At 33.9% G+C, this 18,806-nt stretch overlaps 1 protein-coding gene across 7 annotated transcripts in view; it reads left to right on the top strand.

The window, feature by feature from the left end:
* AGTPBP1 (ATP/GTP binding carboxypeptidase 1) overlaps positions 1–18,806 on the top strand; it is a 150,024-nt gene that overhangs the window by 58,290 nt on the left and 72,928 nt on the right. For 6 of the 7 annotated variants that reach the window (XR_012495819.1, XM_074330623.1, XM_019750135.2 and 3 more), the window contains 4 exons: positions 1,628–1,836; positions 3,382–3,559; positions 13,299–13,396; positions 16,685–16,801. Coding sequence is in view for 6 of the 7 variants with exons in the window: in XM_074330623.1 (XP_074186724.1) it covers positions 1,628–1,836; positions 3,382–3,559; positions 13,299–13,396; positions 16,685–16,801 (602 nt within the window). In the remaining variant the exon portion in view is untranslated. The remainder of the gene's footprint in view (positions 1–1,627; positions 1,837–3,381; positions 3,560–13,298; positions 13,397–16,684; positions 16,802–18,806) is intronic. The other variant, XM_019750133.2, reaches the window with a different exon arrangement.

Genomic DNA, 18,806 nt, shown 5'->3' with positions numbered 1-18,806 from the left:
AACGAGAAAGGGAAGACGAGACATAGGCTGATTGTGAGTTAGGTGTCCTAAACACAGGAATAAAACCGCCTTTACTAAACTGTTTGAATAAAACCTCCTACTAAACTGTTTCAATTGCGCTCAGTTGCAGATTGCAGATAGCTCTGTTCACTTTTCTTAAGGGTCATTCAGCACCTGTATTTGAGTTACTGGCAGATTTTTTATTTGATCTTTAATAAAGAATTTAAAAATTTTCCTGAAATGCCATTTAGGCTATTGAGAATTCCAGTGGAAACATAGTTTATGACAGGAGTTACAATGATCATAATGTCTTTTAAGAAGCTCATATTCACATCTAGAAGCTAAAGTCGTATATATTCCAGATGGTGTAAACAAACTGTGTATATTCGTTTAAAATACATGAAACTATTGTTAGTCAAAACTATTGAACTGATGTTATAAATAGCCATAGCCTTAGCAAAACTAGCTCTTCCAGACACAGAAGTTTTGAAGCTTTCACATAAGAACTCCTCACCCCTTCCCCACTCTGGGAGTCTCTTTCAGCTCTTTAATGTCAGAACATGATTTCAGAGAGGAATTAATAAGGTTGTTGATTTCAATGTCTTTATGTTTTTGGTATGTATTAGCACATTTGGGAACTGTAGTAATTCTTTGAGGCAAATAAAAGCAGCAGAGCTTTTCTGTTGCATTATCTTAGTGTCCATGCCATGAGGCAGGGGGTCATTTTATAGGTAAGCATAGATTAGGAAGAGATAGATATTTCCTTATAACTGAACAACCTCAGATGGATTGATATTCCACTTGATCTTGTACTCTTTTAATTGGCCCACCCATGTGGTGCTGAGTGGCTCAAGATGTCACTGTGATGTGATTCCCTTACTGCCATCTTACTTAAATGCACCCATTTGGTTAATAATCTTAAATGTTAACATTTAAAAAATAACAAAATAGGTCAAATTTGTGGATTTATTTCAATTTTATCCCAATAAAATTGACCATTTACAAAAAGAACCTTTAATGTAGCTTTTATTACATTGAAAAATTAATGATCAGAAAGTACCATCCTCTAATTACATAATGTTTCTTACATTTTATTTATTAGAAAATTGTATAAGTATTTTTAATGTAGCATTGTTTTGCATGGATAGTCATATAATTCTGGGGGGTAATTAAAGCAATTATTTTCAATGGAAAAACAAAGTTTGTAACAGAAGTTATAATAATGTTATTGGCTTTGAACAAAATTATATTCACAGCTAGTAAGTTAAGGACTTACATATTTCAAAGTCATATAATCAAAGTCAGTATATTTGTAAGTTTTAAAATACATGAACTTGTTAGTATTAGGGCTACATTTAAAAATATATAGCCCTAATTGCATTAAAGACAATTTTGTTGTCTGTTAACCACAAAACAATGTATGTACATGTTTCTGGAATATATTGTAACTTGCCATCTGGAACTTATATTTATTTTGTTAGAAAAAAATATTTATGTGGTTGTCATATTTTTTTTGGAAAAGAAGAATAGTAATTCATTACAGTGTTGTGGTTAAATTTTTAATTTGATCTATTCTACCTCTTCTGTCATTTAAAAAATATTCTTTCTCAATTTTCTTTTGTTAAAGAAACAAATGCCAGGAGAGCTGTAGACAGAGGATATGTTCAAGTCCTTTTAACAATTTATGTAGATTGGCACCGCCATGATAATCGGCATAGAAACATGCTCATTCGGAAAGGAATTTTACAGAGTTTAAAAAGTGTTACAAACATCAAGTTGGGAAGAAAAGCATTTATTGATGCCAATGGGATGAAAATTCTCTATAACACTTCACAAGTGAGTTTTTAATTTTCTTCCTGTTATTGTGATTATGTATTAGTAATATGATTTGCTTAGGAAAACTTAATATTTCTAAAAGTATTCAAAATATATTTAAAAAATATATTTAAAAAATTAAAAACCAAAAGGCGTAATTATTTCTCACATGTGACTGCAGAATGAGTTGGAGAAAGTGCTCAAAGGATATCTCTGCAGTGTGAGATTTTCCCCCCATAGGTAAAAGGGAGAAAAATAAATCCATCCACTGGGCAGGAAGGGGTTCCCTGTAGCCATGTTGTCTAGGATGTGCTGTACGTTAGTTGTGTATGTCTCCCTCTTCAGGTGTTTATAGATCCTTTACAATTGGTAAGGCAGTTCTGTTTGTGAGTGTTCTCAATGTCTTCCTTTTTCATAGAGCGTTTTTAAACAGAGAAGGTACAAAAGTTGAAACCTGAAGTTAGGGATTCTTCTTCTGCCAGTCATTGTAAGCATAAACATTCTTGACAATATCTTGAGCAAGATTCGTTCTAGCATCTGTAGAAGACTGTTAGCTCTGGGGTATAGGGATGTTACAATGCAACCCTTTGTTTTTTGAAGACTATTATTATTAGAAAGAAAACTGTCTTTTTGAAAATTCCAGCCAGTTAATAATATCTCAGTTGTGCCCTCTTGGTCTTACACACAACATATTATACCACCCCTTTCTACGTGAGTGTAAAGGTACAGAAACACACATTTTATGCTTACCCTTAGCTTTTTCCCCCTAGATCAATCATATACTCTTGTTTTTACTATTCCTAATATAGGCAGTGGTGGATATTTGATATATGAGGAAGAGTGGGGTGACTTTGATTATGCCACTTAACATTTCTAAGCCTTAATTTCTCATGTTTTGACAGGTCAGATGTGAAGATTTATATTAAAAATTTTACAGGGTATTAAAAGTGCCATCTAAATGTCAGTTGTCAATAATAATAGTAATAGTGTTATATGACATAGTTTCAAACCCTTACATATTAGCTCTTCTTAAGATTAGGTACCACGACAGCAAATTAGACTCTTAAAACTTACAACCATGATATTCAGGCTATTCTTTATAAGTTGAACAGCCAACTTATTAGTGGTGTAATTATTGCATGATAACTTATAAAATTCTGAGAAAGGTTCAACCAAAACATTCCTTTTTATTTCTTATACCTTTCTTACTTAAATTTTTTTCTTCTCTTAACTTTTCTTTTTTGTGTGCTAGGCTTGCTAAATGCCCCCAAGTAATTCATAGATACTAGTTAGTACTTTGGTGACTATTGGTACTAAAGATGGTACTGATTTTTGATTACTTAAAATATTAAGAAATAGCGCTACTGAATTTTCCACATGAAGATCTTAACAAAGGGAAACTTCTGAATAGTCAAAGCTATTTTGTAATTATATTAAAGTACTATTTTTTTGTGATACTTGTCTCTTGAAAATTATTAATGTATTACTTCATGAAGTAATGTAAAATTGGTTCAATTATTCACCAAAGGCACATTATTTATTTATTTTTCTTTTCTTAAAAAACAGGAATGTTTGGCTGTCAGGACCCTTGATCCTCTTGTCAACACCTCCAGTTTGATAATGAGGAAGTGTTTCCCTAAAAATCGCCTGCCACTCCCAACGATTAAAAGTTCTTTCCATTTCCAGTTGCCAGTTATTCCTGTGACTGGACCTGTGGCCCAGCTCTACAGCTTACCCCCTGAAGGTAGGACCACATACTACTGCCTGCTTTCAGTGGTTCTTGGAATTGTGTGACAGTCACCTTTTCTTTTACTTGTGTCCAACTCCTCAGCAAAAGAAGGCCTTAACATAATAAACTTGCACATTGTATTTTAGTTAACAAATATTTATTTAAATACAAGAAACTGAGGTCTAGTAATTAAGGAAAGAAGTGTGGGATATTACGTATATATAAATGTGACCTGTGAAAATTTTTCAGTATCACATAGGAACATCATTTGACATTTATATAAAATTTCAAAGTATAAGAATGTAAACATTAAATGTTTAGGTAATTATATTTGGGCTTACATTTGTAGCTCTTTCATGAACTTCATTTTTTAAAAGTTAAAAATACATAATCACCAAAAATGTTTTGGTTTGTGCTTAACATTGAATTATCAGAAGTTGGCTGTTTGCTGTTTTCTGCATAATGTTGTAGGTACATACATAGTATAGGAAGTAAGAGTTTAAACTTCTCAACGTGGGAGAAAAGTAGAATTTTTTTTGATAAGATCTAACAAAATGGAAAAGAGAAAGTAGTATAGGCTATTAATAGAATTTCTATTTTCTTATCAGTTGATAACTTTTGAAAAAAATTGAAGGTCTTATTTATATTTAAAAGCAATTATTTGAAATAAGTGATTTTTCAAGTAATTATAATTAATTTTATGCTTGATACAGATTTATCAGTGGTAATATCATAGCATATACTTTTATGATTTTATTTAAAATGCTTAATTATTAAAGTATAAGTTTAGTCTACACAAAATGTCAAAATTGATTATTCAGAAACGTCCTTTAAAAAGTTTAAAAGTCTAAGACAAAGTCTGGGACTTGAGTAAGATAGCTAAGTAAAAACGATGATTTTATTTCTTCTTTCTATTCCATTTAAAATTACCAAAAGACTTTAAAAATAGGGGAAAATCTACCGAATCTGAAAACTAGGTAAAAGGAACATTTTCATGGAACAAACATACAATATGCAACAAACATGGTAGAGATATGAATACTCGTAGATTAAAGAAGAGTGTCAACTCTCTACTCACCCTAATATGAAATGCAGTATCTCCAGCTTCGAGTTGAGATACCACTAGCACCTAATTTAGAGGGACAGTCAAGGAGCAGTTGGATCCCTTTCTCTCCTATATCTCATTGTAGGATTATGGGGGTTTATGTAGTGGTTCTAACTGGTAGAAAGCTGGTGAAAATTTTCTATGAAATGCCAGGTAGTGGTACTGGGAGGAAGACAGGATATACCTCAGAGTGTTCTTTATACAGTGTCTAGAATAATCACATGGATAGATAGAGAAAGCTGACTTCTAGTGTAGTGAATTCACCAAACATGGGGAGAAAAATGAAAGGTGATATTTTTCTGAGGGCTCCTTTTCTGACTCATCTCAGACTGATAGATCACTGAACTAGAAATGGAGATTTATACTGACTAACAAGCCTTCATTATTAAGATGTAAAAAGAAGGTTCTGATAGCAACTACATGCACATAAAGAAAACACCATTTTGCTATTTTCTCCCATATCATTACTTTTTTACTTTTTTCAGCTAGTTCCATGAAGATAGAACTATTTTTTTCTTCATTTTACCCTCAGCATCCATTAGATTGCATGAGACATAAGTATGCATTTAACATTTGTTAATGAATGAGTTGAGCTGGCCTCAAGACTTATTTTCTTCAATATTAAATGCCAGAAGATAAGTAGCATTTACAGAGATTTGAAGAAAGAGTTCTGACTCAAGATTTCTGAACCTTTATCAGTTGCCCTCCATATGTGAAGGTGATGTGTTCGAGGTATGTAAGGGTATGGAAGTATATTATCCAGGTACCCTGACTGAGGTAATTACATGAAATATTATTCCAGCCAAGCCAGTGATGAATTAAGATGTCAAGAATGCAGAAAGACATGGTAGCAGAGTAGTTGTATTCAACATTACAAACTGTTCATTATGTAATACTAAACAGATCCTTAGACTTAAATCTGTTGAACTATAGGAATCCTTGGATGGACTTAAGAGACTACGAATGCTTCAACATTCTATATAAAATTATGGTGTTTTCTTTTTCTTGGAAAAGTTCTTGAGAGAGTCCATCCATCACTGCTATAGAAAAAGCAAGGAAATTGTGCTATAGAAAAGCACAAAATTTTGAGAGTGCTAAATACAAAGCAAGAACCAACAAATCGGTTTCAGTGAAAAGATATCTAAATGGATAAAATACTCCTATTAAAGAGAAAGACTTTCAGATTGGGTTAAAAAACAGAATATAAGTAGCTGACACATACTGAAGACTCTTAAAACAGCATGATGGAAAACTTGAAAATAAACAGATTGGCAAATGTGTATCTGTTTTTACCAGCTTGGAAGAGGTAAGACAGAAGTATTACTACCATACAAAATATAAATACAGAACAAAATGTTTAAAACAAGACGACAAAGATTATTTTGTACAAGGTGGATAATAGCAAATTTGTCAAAAACTAGAGCAAAGGTAGATAAAGCTATAATGATTTGAATAACAAAGAGAGATTGGTAGAAACACAGTGTTAGTGGGTGATTTTAATATACCTCTAAGTTCTTGTCAAATTAAATAGAAGAGGTTCAACCAATCTAAGTGGATGCTAAAGATGACTCCTGTGAATACATTTGGAAATATGATTGAAATAGATAATATTTTAGGAAAATATGAATAACTAAAATTAGCAGTAGAAAACCCGCAATTGAATATGCAGTCAAGTTATCTTCAGTGAAGACACCAAATGCTGATGACTTTATAAATTCAACTTTAAAGAAATTTTCCTATGCTTTATTTTCCAGAGCATAGGGGAAAAAAAGAAAGAAAAACAAGAAAAGTTTAAAAGCCAGCCTGATGCAGAAATAAAGCCTGGTAGAATAACCTGAAACCACCTACATACAGATCATTGTCATTCATGAAAAATGAACATAAAAGTGCTAAAATAATAGCAAATTGAATTGAACAGCTTTTACATGTATAGGGCACCATGACAAAGTAAGGATTATTTTTAAGAAAGTAAGTTCATTGTAATAAAATACTTTAATTAATAAAATTTATCATCAGTAGGTCAAAGGAAGAAAACTAATGATTATCAAAGATTATCTCAGTAAATGCCCTGAATAGATTTAATAAAAATCATTATTAGTTCCAAGTAAAATTTCTTTAGGAATCTAGGAATATTTCCCACACAAGCTGAGTATTGTCTAACTTAGATCAATAGCCAGCATCACAAATAGTAATGAAATGTTAGATGATGCTTCTCTCAACCATGATTAGTTAATATTATTTTGAAAGCTCTAGCCAAATCAGTAACATAGGGAAAGGAAAGGTCTTAATCATTAAGAGTGAGATAAAGTTGGTTAATGTCTGTTTAGGATATTACTGTCCATGTAGAAAATCCATGCAAATCAATTATAAAAGATGTTAGGCAAAATGAAAGTTTAATGAAGTACTATTTACAAGATAAGTGAATAAAATTCAGTAGCTTTTGTGTGTGTGTGTGTGTGTGTGTGTGTGTTTTATGTATATATCAACAAAAATCAGTTAGAAAACATAAAGGGAAAGTAAATCACATTTATAGGAGCGATAGCAATACCAAAGTAAACCCTTTAGAATGTACTTTGTAAAACCTTACAAAAAGTGTTGACTCATTTCTTTTGTTATATCATACAGATATAATTTATCTAACTAGTTTCCTATTGATAGGCATTTAAGGTGTCTTCCAGATTTTTTGTTTTTACTATAAATGAATCAAGGACACTTTGAAAACTAACAAGGAATGATTTTTATTCCTTGATTTTAATTGTATAATTAAGCTATAATAATTATTTATTGATAATGGTACAAGATCGGATCATTAGAATAGAAAAGAAGATCTCAGATACCTACCCTAAGCAACATGGCATATCACATTTGGAGTATAAAACCGAAGGAAAATACTACATAAAGGAAAATGTTTAAAAGGCTTTATTAGAAATTAAAAACATTTTCTCTCTGATGCTGAACTGCATTTTCCTTTCTCCTTATTCAATAGTCATCTTTCTTGTTTGCAGTTGGCTTTTCTGAATTAATTCCTTTTCTTTTTTTTCAACAGTTTTTTTCCAGATGTCTGTTCTTCCCCTGTTTATTCATGACTAACTGCATAAATAGACCCAGGTTACCATGTGCAATATGAATACTTATTTTTTTGCTGTTTATTTTCAAAAGAATTTAAAGCTATTTGGTAACTGTATTAGTTAGGACAGACTGAGCTGCTATTACAAAGTGACGCAGGATAGTACTGCAGTCACTCAAGCGACAATGGTATTAACAGACATCTTTATAGCACACACTCTGTGTTTGTCACATTACATATATTAATTCCTTTAATGCTCATAAGAGCACGATGAGTGGGTCTCTCCATTGTATAGGTGAAGAAAATGAGACATAAATAACTCATGTAACTTGGTTAAGGTCAAATAGCTAGTAAGTGGAGAATTTGAATTATGGGTTATGTCTCCAGAGCTCCTTTGCTACACTGCCACAAGGTAGATTTTTTCCTTTTTCTCATAAATCCTTCTAGAAGATGGGCAGTAATTCTGGGCAGTAAACCTCTGTTCCATTAGGTCCTCAGAGGGAATCTTTTTGGTTTTTTTTTAATCATCTCCTCTGGTGGTTTCCTCATGTACATGTAGAAAATGGTAATGAAAGAAAATGGTAAGGGCATGTTTCTTTCTTTCCTTTTTTTGTGTGTGTAAAGAATGTGCCCTGGAGTTCGTATTTACCACTTTGCCTCACATATCATTGGCCAAAATTGCTCACAGAACTGTAACTACTGCAAGGGAGGCTGGGATATATAATGTCTCGTGAAAACTCAGAGTTTCTGTTACCAAAAGGGAGGAGAGGAGGACAGATACATGAGGGATAGGGAGGAGTTTATATTTGCTAAAATAAGTCACATTGGATATGGAAATCAAAGAGAGTTTAAAGAAGGTGTTGTCAGCAAAATAATGGAGGGGTGGGAGGTCTCAGTGCTCATCTCCCCAACAAATACAATAAAAAAAATAAACAACCAGCTATAAATCCATGAAAATATGTCAGGGATAGCTCTGGACTACCTTGAAGAAGCACTAAAAAACTGCAGAACACAAAAACTGAGGATCGCCCCATAGAAAAGTATGGGAAGCATTTGTATACGTTACTCCATTCCCCAACCCAGAGCATCTCAGCACCAGTGGGGTTCTCCTCAGAGCCAGAAAAGGAGAACCGGAGAACCGTAGTAAGTATCACCACTGTGGACATCTGTAGCCTTTGCTATCAAGGTTTCCCAAGTCTTCACCAAAACTGATCCCAGTGACACAACGGCCTGGAGTCCCACCTGCTGAATTTACTCAGCAGGGATGGAGCTGTCACTGTGGGCCCATGCTGTGCTGCATCTCACTCTAGCTGGAGTCACTACGGTAAGCCGCAGAGACCCAGACCCTTTTCCACGAGAGATCTTCACATTCTCGCACCTGAGACACCAATGCCACTGCCACAGCAAGTGCACCTGTGCCCCAGGACCCAAACACTGTGGTAGTTTTGCATGTGCTTCATTCCAGGACCCTAGCTGTGCTACATGTCTGAGTGCCAGCATACCAGATGAGGCAGCAAGAGAAATCCCATTGGCTAGGATTTCCTCCTGTGGGCATCCTAGGAGGGAGAACAAGAAAAACTCAGCAACTTTTTGCCTTTGAAGTTCTCAATTGCTGTAGGCACCATTGTTACCCGCAGGACCTCTGCAGTATTAACCACAGAAGACCCCCATAATCTACGCTGGCATTGACTTCCATTTATGGAGCTACACAGAGACTGCTGCATCCTACCTAGTCAGTGCTCTCACAACCACCTTCAGGTGAAAGTCTTCCCCCACATACCAATCCATGAAGGCTGGAAGAGGTGACTGTGCCCTCAAATGTGCAGACATCAACACAAAACCCTCAGAAATGAAAAATCAAGGAAACATGACACTACCAAAGGAACACAATTTTCCAGAGACATAGAGATCTGTGAGTTATCTGAGAATTCAAAATGATCACAAAGCAGTAAACAAAATGGCAATAGTAAGTCTTTACTTACTAATAATTACTCTAAATGTAAATAGCTTAAAATTTCCAATTAAAAGACTTAGAATGGCTGAATGGATTAAAAAACAAGACCTAACTATCTGCTGCCTACAAGGGACTCATTTAGGCTTTCAGGACACTCATAGGCTGCAAATGAAGGAATGGAAAAAAATACTGTATGCAAATGGAAATCAAAAGGAAGGGTAGCTATACTTACACCATACAAAATAGACTTTAAGTCAAAAACTGTAACAAGAGGAAAGAAGGTCATTATGTAATTAATGATAAAGAGATCAATTTATTAAGAGGATATAATAATTGTAAACATATATGTACCCAATATTGGAGCACCTAACAATATTAAACAATCATTAATAGATCTGAAGGGAGATACAGATAATGCATTCATAGTAGTGGACTTCAGTACCCCATTTTCAACAGTGGATAGATAATTCAGATGGAAAGTAAGGAAATAATGGACTTGAATGACACTTTAGACCAAATGAACCTAACAGACATATACAGAATACTCCATCCAATGGCAGCAGAATACACATTCTTCTCAAGTGCAGAAGGAACATTCTCCAGGGCAGGTCATGTGTTAGGTCACAAAACAAGTCTTAACAAATTTAAGAATATTGAAACCACAGGTATCTTCTCTGACCACAATAGTATGAAACTAGAAATCAGTTGCAAGAGTAAAGCTGCAAAATTAAACAATACATTTCTGAAGAATCAGTGGGTCAAAGAAAAAAAATCAAAAGGGAAATAAAAAAATATCTCGAGAAAAATAAAAATGGAAGTACAGCATACCAAAACTTATGGGATGCAGCAATAGCAGTACTAAGCAGGACGATTATAGCAGTAAACACCTACATTAAGAAAAAAGAAAGATCCAAATAAATAGCCTAACCTTATACTTAAAGAAACCAGAAAAGGAAGAACAAAGTAAGCCCATAGTTAGTGGAAGGAAGGAAATAGTAAAGTTTAGAGCAGAAATAAATGAAATAGAGACTAGAAAGACAGAAAAGATAAACAAAACTAATAGTTTGTTTTTAGAAAAGATAAACAACAACAAAGGAAACAATACAATATTTGCAAACCATATATCTAATAAGGGGTTAAATATGGGTTCAAATATATAAAGAACACATACAGCCGAGTAGTACAAAAGCAAATAATCCAATTTAAAAATGGGGAAAGGACTCAAATAGACATTTCCCCGAAGTATACAAATGGCCAATAGGTATATGAAAAGGTGCTCAACATAACCAATCACCAGAGAAATACAAATCAAAACCACAATGAGATACCACCTCACACCTGTTAGCATGGTTATTATGAAAAAGACGAGATAACGAATATTGGCAATGATGTGGAGAAAACAGAACTCTTACACACGGTTGGTGAGAATGTAAAATGGTACAGTCAATATGGAAAACAGTATGTAGATTCCTCAAAAAATTAAAAACACCTACCATATGGTCCAGCAGTCACACTCCTAGGTATATAGCTAAAGGAATTGAAATAATTATCTTGAAGTGATATCTGCACACCTATGTTCATTGCAGCATTGATCACAATAGAGAAGATTTGGAAACAATCTAAATATCCTTTGTGGGATGAGTGGATAAAGGAAAAGTGATTATCTATATCTACACATATATTTTATTTCTATTTGTATCTCTATACATATAAAATAGAGATATATCTATCATATATAATAGTATATGAGGTAGGTGTGTGAATATTATTCAGCCAATAAAAAAGGAATTCCTGTCATTTGCAATAACATGGATGAATCTGGAGGGCATTGTGCAAAGTGAAATATGCCAGACAGAGAAAGACAAGTACTATATGGTATCATTTACTCGTATATGCGGAACCTTAAAAAACAACTGATTTCATAGAAACAGAATAGAATGTTAGATGCCAGGGGCTGGAGATTATAGTACATGGGGTGATGAGGCCAAAGGGTACAAATTTTCAGTTTTAAGAAGATTAAGTTCTAAGGATCTAAAGAACAGCATGGTGACTATAATTAATAACATGGTGTTGTTTACCTGAAAGTTTCTGAGAGTAAATCTTAAGTATTCTCACTATACACACTCACACACAAAAAGTGTTAATTGTTAACTATGTGAGGTAATGGATGTGTTATGATCTTGATAATCATTTTACAGTGTGTGTATATCAAATCACCTACACTTTAAATATATACATTTATATTTGTACATTTTAAATATGTACAATTATTTTTATTCCTCAGTAGAGTTAGAAAATAAAAAAGTTCAGAAAAGTATCCTTTTAAAATATTCTATATTTTGTTTTAAAGCACTTGGTTATTTTCAGGAGTACTCTCAAAGCCCTCTCCTACTCTTCTTTGCTTGTCTCCCCCAAATCCATGGATGGTCCTCATGTCCTGTTCCCTGAGTTTTTCTCTAATGCGTATTCATTCTTCATCTGCATTACTGACAATTGTCTTTTCCTCTGTTAATTGGCTTCCCTCCACATACATGCTCTCTCTCTCATACCTCCCAGAGTATCTTTTGAAAAAGTTAAGTTGGATTCATCCATTTTCCTCTTGAAAATCCTCAGTGCTGATCTTCCATAGGTTAAAAATCTAAACTACTCGGCCTGCTATATACCCTTCATTTGCTCATTATTTGCCTCTTTTAGTACTTTCCCATACAAGTCAAGTCACGCTTAGCTTATTATTTTCCAATGATATGTAAATTCTTTATTTTAGCATTATTATTTCCTTAAAAGTCACACTCACCCATTTTTATGTTCACTGAGAAACCTGCTGTATTTTCAAGATACTGCTTAATTATTACATTTTGTAGAGTGATCACTGATGACCCCTTGGCCCCAAGCAGTTTGTGATTAGTTATTCCATCCCTTGCTTTCCCATAGCATTTTTAAGTATGCATTCATTAATGTATATCTTTTGTAACATAATTACTTGTTTACTCTTTTCTGTTCTTTAACCTCATATACTCTCTGAGGGCAGGGACTGTATTTACACATCTTTCAAAAAATTCCCAGCACACAACACAGTACATGACACATGGTAGTCATTGAAACAAACAAATGGGAAGTGAATTGTAAAGGGATAAAATGAGTTACTGAAATTTATCGTAAATAGAAAACAAGATAACCACTAAACTATTGTTTGTGTCTATGAAGGTAAGGGGGCTGGGAGGTGGTAGATGAGGGTAAAAGGGATCAAACATATGGTGATGGAAGGAGAACTGACTCTGGGTGGTGAACGCAAAATGTGATATATAGATGATGTATTACAGAACTGTACACCTGAAATCTGTGTAACTTTACTAACCATTGTCACCCCAATAAACTAAAAGAAAATCAAGAAAACCAAGATGCTTCATTCAAGCTGTTGCAACATAAGTCATTATTAATTAAAAAAAAAAGAAAACATTATTTAAAAAACCCAACACCTGGGATAGCCTTAGAGACATTTTTTAATAAAAATTTTCGTTTTCATTTGGTGATTGAAATACTTTATACACATAACATTCTACCATTGGATGTACATGTTGTAGAATGCTTACCTCTGACCTACTTACTTATAGCACCTTTTGTATCACAGTGGATGATGTAGTAGATGAAAGTGATGACAACGATGATATTGATTTAGAAGCTGAAAATGAAACTGAAAATGAAGATGACTTAGATCAAAATTTTAAGGTTAGTATAAATTTCTGACTTCATTCAACTTTATATATTGCATACACAGTTGTAAAACAAAGATTGGATAAATAAATATAGCTAATGGTAGATAAATTTGTTTTGTCCACATTTTTTTATTGTGGCTGACTATGGACAGTAAGCTATTGAAAGGGAAAATAATGTTGCTTTGAATGTATTGGTCTGAAAAGGACCTTAAAATAACTTATTTTCACTCTCTCTGACCAGGAAGATTTTATCTGTCCTTTTTGACTTAGATTTTAAAGTCTAAGGAAATCTAAGTTTGAAGTGAAGTGGTTTGAGACTTGAAGTCTCAACCTATATATCTTTCAACAATCTTTTGGGGATACAAAATAGTAGGAAAATCTAACGGATGGCTTCTTGGTAAGGATTAGTGTTTGCATAATGATTCTTAAATTTCAGTTAGTTAGAGAAGGAAATGGACAAAAGTGTTTATTGAATTGAGAAAAGAAAAATTATTGTCATATATGAGATATTAGGTAAAGAGGCAGGTGAGTTTTCAGAATTTTATGGCACTTTTACAAGTGTAGATACTTTATATTTTGCTTTAATTTAGTGGTAGAAAGGCCATTTTAGTAAAAAATGTATAAAAATGTCTGCTTAATGCCTTCACTTTTCAACGATTTAGCTTAGTCCTTTTCTTGGTGTGTGTGGGGAATACATGGTATTATTACCTCTGCTTTATAGGCTAATCATTAGAAAAAAGGGACAGAAAGGTTGTCAAGTGTATCTTATAAGAGGTAGGGCCAGGATTCAGAATAAAGCAGTCTGGTGTGAATGTTTACTCTCTTTACCATCATGCTATAATAAAATGTTATTTTTCTTCAAGGGCTGTGGAATTGTGGGTTCTTTGAGACTGCTGCTGAGTTGTATTATTTTATTTTTATTCTTTACCTCTGTCCGCCTCTCACTCTCATTGGCTGTTACATTTGGATATTCCTTATTTTTTTCTTTTTATCTAAATTCCATCACTTCGTTCATGCTTCAGGTGAACCTGCTATGTTGTAGTGGATATAAAATATTTGTGTTCTATTGTGGTTGTAGTCTTAGAGACTTTTTTTCTCACCGTGGTGATTCCATTCAGTTTACCCCAGATTTTTCAGTTTTGGAGCTGTATAGAAACCTGGAGGTTCTAGAAGACTCACTTCCAGATAGCCAGGACTTGTCAGTATATAAGTTTCAATGCATTCTTTTTTCCCCCTCTTTAACTCTAGAAGAAAATTTTTTGCGGGGCGGGGGGAATGTTGGGGAACTGTTTTTTTTCCAGGGCCCATCAGCTCCAAGTCAAGTCATCATCTTCGTCCCTCAATCCAGCTGTGGAGGGCGCAGCTTGGCTCCAAGTCCAATCGCCGTTTTCAATCTTGCCCACCATCCCATGCAGGAATCAAACCGGAGCCTGTGCTCTAACCAACTGAGCCATCGGGCTGCTCCTTTGGAAGCTCAGCGGCAGCTCATTGTCTTCAATCTAGTTGTGGAGGGTGCAGCTCACTGGCCCATGAGGGACTCGAACCGGCAACCCGGTCATTAAGAGCTTGTGCTCCAACCAACTGAGCCATCCTGCTGCTCCTAACTCTAGAAGAACTTTAAAAAGTGGTAGACGGTGGTTTTATTTCTTCTATGTCTGTCAGTAGCTCTTCATCTTTGTTTTTCTCCAAACCAAAACACAGTTACTGATCTTTCAAAGTAAAGTTTTCTTTCCTCACTATGCCTGTTTTACAGATAAATTATTTTTTTTTTCAAAGTAGATAGCAATTACATAAGGCTGTATTTTCACAAAATAATATGAGCTAGTATGGATAGAGAAAATAATGCCTCTGTAAATTTCTTTTGTTATTTTGATAGCATTGTCTATTTTATTAGATGCTAATCAAGAAAATTAAATATTTTGATTCATCAATGCATAATTTAAGATACATGAAATGAAACATGTAATAATAATTACATAATAATGATACAATAATTAACATGAAACTTTAAATTAAACCAGTCTTTATTATTTATGGCAGTGGGGAAAATCTTTTTATTGGTTATACTAATAATAGCTAAATTCCTGAATATGAAATACAAAGAATGCATAGTACGTTTTCCCTTTTAAATTACTTATTAAAATAAAAATGTATGAATATAGTCGGATTCATGTTTATAGAAAACATTTTAAGGATTGAAGCATAGTAGAATAAATTTAAGGCTGAAAAATAAATAGTTTAGTCTGTGGTAGTAAGATAAATGTAAAATTAAAAATGAGTACCAATTGAAAAATAGCCATCAATGACGGTAATGTTGAGTTTGCATTTGTGTAAGGCCAGAGTTGAGGGTCCTAGAGAATAGCTTGGATAGCAGGTAAACAGATGCTCGTCTTCCCATCATGTGTACATTATCTCTTTGAACAGATACAGACCAAATTGATTCTGGATACATACCCTATTTCTCTGAGGTCATACTTCTTTTTAAAATTTACCCTCTTCTTTCCGAAGGGGTACAGAAGTCATTTCTGGCTGTTGCACTCCTTTTCTTTTTCCTGAAAAACAGAGGGGATGGTGACACTGAGCTTTTTCTAAGTGCACTATTAACCATGTTAAGAGAGCATGATAATCATTTGTCTCTCCTGAGGCAGTACATTTATGTTGACTAACAGTGTATGCTCTGGAATCACTGACTAGTTTTACGTTTTGGCTTCTCTCTTTGCAAGCTGTGTAATTTTGAGGAAGCCACTTAACCTCTCTGTACCTCAGTTTCCTCTTCAGTTAAATGGAAAAAATGATACTGTTTACTCCATAGTGTTCTTATGCAGATTGAATTAGATAATAATATGCAAAATCCTTAGCATAGTGCTTCACGTATTTTCAGTGCTCAATAAATATTAGTTATTTTGATTATCACCACTACCATCGTATACTTACGTTTATCAATTTAGCTTAAGTTCTAGGCTTCCCTTTAATTATGAGCAAAATGATGTCAATTAGGGAGGTTGGGGGAGCATACTTTAATCTTGATCTTTACACTAGTTTTTCTGTCTTGAGGAGCCCAAATACCATGTTGTATTAGAATAACTTGTGATAAAAACAAAACACAAAACAACCAAAAACAACAACACAACAACCCAAAAATACAAGCAAATTTTAACTTATGGCAAAAGTAATACAGTCTTTATTCAGTGACCATTCTCGAATTACATGTAATTAATAATTTGGAAAAGTTTAAATCTGAAATGTGTTCTGTAATTTTACGTTTTTCTTAACTGGTGACATGAGATTTTTATTATTTCAGAATGATGACATTGAAACAGATATTAACAAACTAAAACCCCAGCAAGAACCAGGACGAACGATAGAAGAACTTAAAATGTATGAACACCTTTTCCCTGAGCTTGTTGATGATTTTCAGGTATAAATATAGAAAATTAAGCATCTTAACTGATTTTAAGAAAAAGTTATTTTTTATCCCTCAGGCCTATAACCACTGTTTTTATTCTGATTTTCATTTCTAAAAAATGAAAGTAGTGTTTTTTGAGTGACATTGCACAATTACTCCTACATTTTGTAAAATGAGAGGACCAGCTCATTTAATGTTTAGACTAGTTTTTTAATTTTTTCATCACTTTGGTTACTTTGACAGTTTTTTACTCTTTTTAAAAAATAATTTTTAAAATGGCATTTCAGAATCTTATTTTAAAGTCTTCTTTGTATCAGTTGCATTCAACTAAAGAAAGATGAGATCTAAGAAGCTGCTGAATTAAAAATGTAGTCTATGCATGTTCATTTTTTTTTCTTTCTAATAGTCACTATATAAATCATGAAATGTTGGGGGGGGAGAGAACAACTTGAAGTCTTTAAATCTAAGTGGATTCATAGGTAGAGCAACTTCTTGTTAACATTTCTTACCCTCATTTATTTACTGGAATTCAGACTGTATTACACAAGTAAAGCTGATTGAATTGATGGTAGTTAGAAGATCTAGTTTCTTCTTCTCACTCTGCTGCTGCTTGTGGTGGGTCCTTGAATAAGTCCCTGAAACTGCCTAGGCTCTTAAACTGTAAAATAAAGGGTTTGAACCAGATAATCTCAGATTTATCTAGCTCTTCCTGCTATGTGAAGGTTACATGTGAGATATAAAGAAGAGAAATACTTGATAGCTAATGTTTACATCTCACAGTTCTAATTATTCCGATTTCTCTTTGGGAATTTATGAGCTTTGGCTGCAGCAGAAGCAGCAGCAAGTTGCCCTCTTCCCCTTTCCCCAGCATCTTTGTACTCCCCATACCCAGTAGATTTGGGGGTATGTTAAAAGGTACTCTGAAATCAGGAGTATTAAAAGAAAAAGGCAGGAAAGAGAGAGGGTTTTGTCAAAAAAGAAAAGAAGAAAGTAGGAAGAGGCATTTGGGAAAGGATACAGGATGATTTTCTTCCATTCAACCTACAGGAAGTATGTGACTGTTCTTTTAACACCTTTTTGCCCAGGTAAGAACTCTTTAAAAGTAAACCCCAGAGATAACGAATACTGCTAACTCATAGCAGAAAAATATTGTGGAAGAGATTGGAAGAAGGGATTGATTGTTATGTGAAGAAATCACCCTGTCTGTGTGCCTATGAGTGCTATGTAATGCTGTTAAAAATTGTAGGGATAGAGAAATCTTTTAGTGGCTGTGAAGGCCAAGATTTTGATTCTCATTCTTTTGCAAGCCAGTTCTTCTTTCTTGTAGACTATGATGATGAGTTCTTCTTATATGTTTGCCTATTAGTTCATCACCGAGAGTAGGCTACCCTTGATGGTTTTGTGCTTTGGTACCTATGAACAGCTTGGCCTTTAGTTGGCTGCTCCTAGGACAGGTTCCTACTTTTGGTCAGATTTGGTGTGTCCAGGATCAGATGGTAAAGACAGGTTTGAGTGGGAGAGAGCTCTGAAAAGTCTTCCCAAGTGAGTGCTCCTTTTTGTTGTGTTTCAGCAAAGGAAGCTACTTCAAGTGTTTCAGATACTATGTATTAGTACATTCTTTATTTTGCCATAAAGTTTTATGTAGACTAACTAGCTCTGTTTCTATGGCATATGTTATGGTACATTGTCTTTTATTTAAATAATTGGAAAATCATTTCTAAAGTAGTTGTTTTGGCACTTGACTATCTCATTTTTAAGTTTCAGAGGAATGCACTGTTCAAGTACTTTAGTCTATTTTTTGAAGTCTGTGTTGGAACTACATATAGACAGTGGTATTTAAGTGATGTACTTTGGAGAATTAAAAATATTGGTTGTTTCCAGATAGGAAGTGTTTGAAAGAATTTTTTTTCCAGACATCATCATATCAAATACTGGCAGATCATGAGATAGTTAATATAAATGAAATTACTTTTGATTGTGACTTTTTCCGCTCGATTAGCATGTCATTTTCAGCATC

Source organism: Rhinolophus sinicus, linkage group LG04 (genome assembly GCF_036562045.2).
Source record: "Rhinolophus sinicus isolate RSC01 linkage group LG04, ASM3656204v1, whole genome shotgun sequence".
Taxonomy (NCBI): Eukaryota; Metazoa; Chordata; class Mammalia; order Chiroptera; family Rhinolophidae; genus Rhinolophus; species Rhinolophus sinicus.
Note: the sequence above shows the minus strand (reverse complement) of the source record. Positions and strands in the feature narration are given on the sequence as shown.